General features: G+C 57.2%; 1 protein-coding gene across 1 annotated transcript in view; it reads right to left on the reverse strand.

Annotated features, from left to right (window-relative positions):
* LOC123026146 (calcineurin B homologous protein 2-like) overlaps positions 1 to 7,527 on the reverse strand; it is a 12,226-nt gene extending 4,699 nt beyond the window's left edge. The window contains exon 1 of the mRNA XM_044435441.1: positions 7,338 to 7,527. Within this exon, the coding sequence (XP_044291376.1) occupies positions 7,338 to 7,527 (190 nt within the window). The remainder of the gene's footprint in view (positions 1 to 7,337) is intronic.
* Between the last annotated feature and the right edge of the window lie 114 nt (positions 7,528 to 7,641).

A 7,641-nucleotide genomic window follows, 5' to 3' on the forward strand; every position in this document is an offset into this window, starting at 1 on the left:
CTTTTTCTGCGCAGCTCATCATTTCTGCCCATTCTAAACACGTTCCAGCCATCAAAATCCTGCCAGGACACCCCGTTTTCCTAACCCTAACCCTACCCTGGTGCACACCCCTAACCCTAATATAGGGCTGAAATACCATTGGAAATAGGGCGATTTTGAAAAAGCCCTCCTTGAGTAGCTTTTTCTGCACAGCTCATCATTTCTTCCCATTGTAAACACATTCCAGCCATCAAATTCGTGCCGGGACACCCCGTTTTTCCACCAAACTGTGGCATGTGTGCCACAGGTTCGCCACCCCTGGACTAGGCCGTGTTTTAAATTGGAGCCCAGGGGTGGTCTAAGGGGCTGGCACCCAGCTGCAGCCCTCCCTGCAAGGAGTTTCCAGGAACAGCCCTGCCAGCTCCTCCTTTGGAAGGTTCCCACGCAGTGGGGTACCGGGGCCCCCCACTGGGGATTCTTGGCCTGTGGGTCTTGCTAAAGCACCCTTGCGGTTAGGACCAGGCTGATGTCGGTGCTTTTCTCCCAGTGTCACGATGGGAATGCCCTTCCACAGGGCCTCTCCCTCTTTCTTTCTCTGGACGGTGCTCGCATCCTGTTGGTGGGGTTCCAGGGGTCCTCCCCGCATGTCGGTGCGTGTGTGTGGAGGCACACTCTGTGCACACGTCCTTTGCCCACGTGTTGGGGCCCCCACAGGCTGCCTCACTGGCGCACAGAATGCTTTGGGAATGGGAACCTTTCGAGGGAGGCCTGCGAAGCCGCAGCAGGACCCGGGAGGGCACCCCGGGGCCCCGGCAGCACTTGGCTTGGGGGGGGGGGGCCTCCGGGGCTCCTCCCAGCACACTTCTGCCCCGGTCCTGGGGCTGGTCCATGCTGCTCCGGCAGACTAAATGGAGAGCCAGTCGGCACAGCTTTGCATACACGTCTTCATAAACAATGACTCCCGTCTTTGGCTACGGTGTGAAAATGTACAAGAAAACAAAGTCAGACGGGGTGATTTTTACTGAGCAAAATAGATATTTTATATAACTTTCTTTTGAGAGAAAGGACCATAACAAAAAGGGCTGCGGACATGGGCAGAGGGAGATTTGCAACCACAACATGTATAAATATACAGTATATACATCTTAAATAGGTTCATAAAATATCTCCAGCAGGTCTTTTTGTATACAACATTCCTTGTGTTTTAAATTAAAAGGAGAAACAACAGGGGATGTGGGAGAAACAGTTTAAAAATAACAGGAACTGCAGCTCTATTCCCAACGTGTTTATAAGAACTTGCAACATTCAAAGGTGAGGCTGAACATGTAATTCAAAAAACAACAAAACGGATTTTAATACAAAAAGCTGCCAGACCTGGTGTTCCAGCGAGACGGTCCAGCTGCACGCCTTCCTGGCTGTGCAGCCAGACTCCACTCCCCGCCTTTGTTTTCCTTCGTTTTTTTGGTAGGCGGGGGAAAAATACTCACCATTATCAGAAAAAAAGTTCTTCCTATATGAGGGTTCCTATTTGTCTCCATGCACAATGTGTTTAAAAAGGAAGGAAATGGAGAACGAAACAAGATCATGAAGGTAATCCAAGTGTTATATAAACCACAGTGGGACCTATTTAGCTCTGATATATATATATATATATATATTTCTTTAGTCGTCGACCAATTGCAGGTGGAGGGCGAATTCGGGCCTTTTGCAACTTGCTCGCATCTGCCCTGCCGCTTGGTTTGTTCCCTGATCAGACAGGTTCGGGGGGAGGCGGGCTGCTGCTGCTGCTTTGGGAAAGCTGTGCCCAAGCACCGCTCTCCCAGGACAGAGATGCCAGCGCCGCCTCTGTTCCGCTGCTCCCAGTGAAGGGGGGCGTTGTGCCAATTTGGTGAGCGCACCCCCCGCCCTGGAAAGGAAAGGAAATGCAACGCGCAGCGCAGCGCAGCGCAGGCGGGCAGCGCCCCCCGGGGGCTTCAGCGGCTTCGTGCGGCTGCTGCCCCCGCGTGGCGAAAGCGCGGCATAACCACAGGCCGGAACGCCGGGGGAACGGCCGCGTTCCGCTCCATGCGGACAGCTTCTTGCAGCACAGGCTAATGCACACCTGCCCTCTTGCATATCTGGCTGGGGCGAGGAATCTGGCCGATTCCGAAGCAGCCCGCCTTGCGGGGGTCCCTGCACCTGCAGCAGCTCCTCCCCTGCTGGCACGCTCGGTGCCGGGAGTCCTGCTAGTGCAAGCTGCCCTGGGGATCGCTTGGGAGCAAAGGGCAGGAGAGAATTCGGATTCGGGCTCCTCCAGGCTCTGAGGGAAGGCACCGAAGTGAACTGGGAAGCAGAGCCGGCAGAGGAGGAAAAAGGCAAGCAGACATGACTCCAGCCCCGGCACGCGTGTGGGAAAAGGACCGGCCTTTCCGACAGCCCAAATAATCTCAGTAAATTCCCTCTTTCTCCCAGATCAACCCCCCTCCACACCCCGAATGAGCCTTCCCAGCTTTCTTGCTGCTTCCCGAGGGAAATCCCGGACAAACCTCTCCGAACCCAGTTATGACTTTCCAGTTTCCAATCCATAAGTAGTTTCCGTTCCTAAGATCTGCAAGCCAGTCTCAATGCAAAAATAAAATTAAAAAATAGCAGCAAGAATAAATATTAAATATTTTCCTTTAAAAAAGGAGTCTTTTATAAAACTATATAGATCAAAAATTAATAATGGTAAAAGTCCATTCAGGGTGCTCTGTAAACATTCCTTTAGCTGAGAATTTGGAAGAAAACAAAATGAAAAACAGATGTCAGAGTCCATGGCTTGGAGAAGGGTCTTCTTTAAACCTAGAAATAAATGTGAAAGAGCGGGGGCAAGAGATTAGGACAGAATGCAATGGCAGGGAACTCCCTTCGTGGCCCCCCGCCTTCTTTCCTTCTCCAAAGCTCAGCGTCTACCAAAAACCGAGGAAGGGATCAGCCCTGCGAAGGGTCGCTAGCCAAGCTGCACCCCGGGGGGCGTTTTCCCAGGGAAGCCACTGCTGCACTTCCTGCCCTTTGTACAGTGCAGAATGCCTCTCCACCCAGAACAGAGGTGGCTGCCTCCCGACGGGCACGGCCAGCGCTCACGGGCTATGTTTCCAGCTGCGGGGACTTTCATGGGTATTTATTTATTTATGAAATTTGTATGCCATCCAATTACTAACGTCTCTGGATGGCTAACACATAAATAAATTGATGACCCATTCTGGCTGCACATGCAATCATAAAATTCAATATTAAAACATATTAAAATATTGATTAAATAAAAAGGTCTTAACCTGGCGCCGAAAAACAAATAACGATGGCGCCAGGCGGACCTCTCTGGGGAGCGCATTCCATAGCCGGGGCGCCACCGCAGAGAAGGCCCTGCTCCTGGTACTCCGTCTCCTAACGTCTTCCACGGAGCGTCCCCGGAGGAGGGCCTCTGCTGCCGATCTCGGGGGGGCGGGTGGGCAAATAGGCAGTGAGGGGAACCCCTCCAAGCAGCCCCGGTGCAGGCGAGTGCATGGGAAGCGGTCCCGGCCCTGCTGTCCATCACGCGCACAGAAATGGGCTGATGCTTTGTGGGATCTCAGGCTTCCCGCAGCGCTTGCCGGAATTCCCTCGGTGCTTTTGCATGGCTCCCGTGCACCTGCCAAAAGGGGAGGCTTCCTGCTCCCAGCACATCGGCTGTCCGAGGGGACTAAAATGCGGACAGGCCGGGGCAGGGAATCTGGGGCGGAGCGTGCAGCCCTCCCGCTGCATGTTCCAAACACGATCTCACGCAACCGTCCCAATTCTGCCTGCAGTTCGCGACTGGCTTTGTGCTGGCGAAGCGGTGCTGTGACTCGGGAGCAGTCGGTCCAGATCGAGGCGTGAATATGGCAAGGGAGTCCTTTCTAGCACTCTGGAGATAATCCAAGTGGCTTTTAAGGGAGCCGAATCGGCCACTCCAGCCAGAGAGGGCGGGCGGCGAGCTATTCTGCACTGACCTGTGAGGACGCCCTGTCGGATGCCACACCACAGGATGGGTCCCTCCTCCGCGGCCAGGAGGGAGGCAGGCCCGGCTAACACGGATCGATTGGAGACTGCTCTGGGGGCACCTGCTCACCTGCGTTAAGCATGAATTCATAAATACACGTGACTTTAAACACGAAGACACAGATGGCGAGGAGGCCCGACTTCCTTGCTTTTGTAGCATCCCCTGTCAACTCTCTTGGATGAGCAGCGCTCGTCCAAGAAGCAGTTCCAGATCCAGAGGAGCCAGCGGTGAGGCAGACGAGATGTCCAGGAGCAGCACGTGAACTTAGAGCAATAGGAAAACCAGATGCTTTTCCTCTCCTGGCTGGGTTAGACTGGCACCTGGGAGAGCTGGGGAAGGACAGGCTGAAGGTGGAGCGGGTGCGCCGCCGGCCATCCTTCAGACCGTCTCAGGTGCCGCTCCGCAAGGTCATGGAGGCATCGCAGCGTGGAGCTGGAAGGGGCCCGCAAGGCCATCAAGGCCACCCCTGCTCCATGCAGGCCCCCGGCAAGTCACATCAAAGCGAGCCACACTGGCAGGCGAAGGAACTGTCGAACGGCATTTGTAAAAGGGCTGAACCAATTCAGTGTTTTTGCAAAACCCTCCCAAATACAGCTAATTAAATTCAATGTTGACTGCTTGACAGTCGCTCTCTCCGAAGTGCCGTCTCAGCTGCCGCGAAAGGGCGCCTTTGGTGCTGCGTGGCAAAGGGGCCGCTGGGCACGCTTGTCCCCTGGAAGCCCCAGGCTGTGTGGCCCAAAAGGCCGCCCGTCGGGCTCGGGGTGCGGGAGACTCGTGAGCTTTCAGTTGCCTCGAGATGGAAGACGTCAGAACCTCTGCACCAGTTCTTATGGTCCTGACACCTCGCGGGGGCTGTGCTTTCTCCTCTGAAAGCAGCGAAGCAGGAGCAGCCGGCTCCCTCTCAGAGTCCTTCTGAGCAAGGACTGCCTGGACAGACGGAGCGCCAGCCTTGATTCCCTTCTAGCCGCTGCCACGGGAACGAGCAGGGGGTGCCCTGCTCGGCGCAGCAGCTCCGGCAGTGGCCTGGCTTGGAGTTGAGCATGAAAAGAACTGATTCCTGGAGGAGAATCGACAGGAAGGATTGGGACTTCACTGGGATTCCCCAGGTTTGGCAGCTCACCAGTGCCGCTCGTCTCTTCTAAGGGGCACTGTTTTGGGTTAGACTCCGTGGAAGGCACGAACAGAACAGAACCAGTCTTCTCTCCGACTGGATGCGCCTCACGGCCCCTGCACCGTCTTCCAACGCTGCCGCGACCGAGCGAGCAGATGTCCGGGAGCTGCCGGCCTCTTCCGCCTGCTGGCCATCTTGTGCTCGGTCTCCTTCGCCAGCGGTTCACAGGGACAAGAAGCCGAGGCTGGGTGGTGAGGTGGGCTGCCCTTTGCAGCCCGGGGTCGTGCCGCTCCCCGGCCCCAGGGCCACTGCCGGCAGTGCTCCCAGGGCCATAACTGCTTGAATGGAACCAGGCCAGCCACGGCCCGAGGCCCCCTTGACCGAGGGTTGCCTGGAACAGGTTGGCTTCTGCTCTGCTCCGATTCTGGAGCTGCGGCACCTCGAGTGGACCTGTGCAGGCCAACGGAGACATGGCAGTAGAGGCTTCAATCAACGGAGCGCCTGGAGGCCCTGAAATGTGGCTTGGGGCGGGGTCAAAAAGGGACCCACCTCCCTCCCACAGGATCCTGGGGGAGCCCCGAATCCTTCGCACTTCTTCTGGGGTCCCTTTCATCCTCTCTGAACGCCCGGCCCCTTCTGGGCTGCCATGAACTGCACTGAAAGCTAAAATGTTGACTTGGCTGTGAATTGGCCTCATGACATGTTCTGTTTTCTGTATATTTTCTGGCTGGGATGGGAAATAATTTGTTGCAGCCAGAGATAAACGCCTCTTGCTTGTGCGGGTCTTGTTGGCTGGCTGCCCGAAGCCTTGCGACTGGTTTCGTCCAGCCGACCAGGAGAGGTGCTGGGCTCTGTGGCTTGAGCTGGCCGCTGGCCGCCTCCTGGGGCCAAGGCCTGGGCAGAGAGTGGCCGGAATGGAAGGCGGAGGCCACGAGACCTGTTGCGCCCGGTGCTTCTTATCCCGTTGTGTTGGTCCTGAGCACCGTCTCTTGGGGCGAAATGGCCTCAAGGCGGCCAAGGCTGGCGAACGGGCTTGAGGGAAGGCGGAGGCTGTGCAGGCGTTCTTACCTGGGGCTTCCTCTGCATCCAGAGCCCCGAAACAAACGGGCAGACCTTCCCGCACTGGTCGGGTCTCTTCTGGGACCGAGCCAAGTCCCTCGGAAGGCCGTGTCCAGGGACGGCATGGACTCCCCCCAGCTTTTCCTACCCATCTCTCCGGGCAGAAGCGGCTGGAGGGGCCAACGCTTGGCTGGTGGCCGGGGAGAATTGAAACGCCCATTTTCTACCCAGCATTTCCTTGCTGAGAGGCTAGGGGGTGGCCCATGAGGAGGGCAGGGCCTTCCGCGAAGGAGGGGCTTCTCCAGTCCGCGCACCCCGATCCATCCGTGAATGGCGGTCCCAGCAGAGCTGCGTGAGTGTGAGGTGTGTGTGCGAGAGAGACAGAGAGAGCAAGAGAGCAAAGAGGGAGGGACCGACGGAGAACGGATTGGGTTCACCATGTTGTGCAAACCTGGATTCTGAGATCCTGCAGCATTTCCCGTGAGTGCCACGTCGCATTTCTTGCAAATTGCTGGCCCTTTTACCTGGGGGGGCCTGTTGGATACTCACTCCTCCTCCTAAGTCTGCAATATAAATTTAACTCATGGCCAGGGGTGAGGGAAGGAAGGGAGAGGGAGGGAGGGACGGGGGATGCTATGGCCCTACTCAGGAGGGCCACCCAGGCCTCGCATGCCACGTTCTTCTCTGGAATCAGGCCCAAGGCACCACTGAAGGGTCGGCTGGCTCGCTTTGGCGCTTTTCAGCCATACGGTCAGGTTAAGGGGCTCAGGAGGCCGGAGGGCTACCTCGCAGCTGCCGGGGACCCTGGCGGGCTCTTGGCCCCTTGGGTGCCACTCTCCGGCCTGCTGGGGGGGCAGCCACCTGCCTGGCGTTCCCAGAAGCAGTCTCCAATCGATGTTTCCTGCACGGCCTGCATCCTGAGCGGGGTCCGAGCGCATCGTGTGAAGGGGCACCCGAGTCGAGCTGCAGAATCGACACAAGACTTGCTGTCGAGGGTTCCTCAACTCAGGGGATGGAGGGTCTCCAGGAGGAGGTTATTTCTGGCACTTGCCCTGTAAATCAGCAAACTACCTCTTCTGGTGGGAGGGGGGCACCCCCTTCCCATCTGGGGATAGAACGAGGGCAACCGGTCCCTCCACAACTGGATCGAACTTCCAGCATTAAGACTCAGAAGGAAATGCAGCCAGAAGCCCAGCAGAGAAGGGGGCACGTGAGGGTCCCCTGCAGGGGCCATCCGGAACTGCACGGAAGACCCTCGGACCGGAGGCAGCCCCGGCCTCTCCCTGTGATCAGCGAGCTCCCCGAACGGGTCAGGCTGGGGCCCATTGCCGGAGCTGTCCATCTCGCCCTCCCTCTCGGGTTGCTGCGGACGGGGCTGCCGGACTCTCTTCCCAGGTGAGGGACTTAAAAGCGCTCTGCGCAGCTGACTCCCAGCTCTCTCTGGCTGGTAAGGAGG

Source organism: Varanus komodoensis, unplaced genomic scaffold, assembly GCF_004798865.1.
Source record: "Varanus komodoensis strain SLA01 unplaced genomic scaffold, ASM479886v1 scaffold29_3, whole genome shotgun sequence".
NCBI lineage: Eukaryota > Metazoa > Chordata > Lepidosauria > Squamata > Varanidae > Varanus > Varanus komodoensis.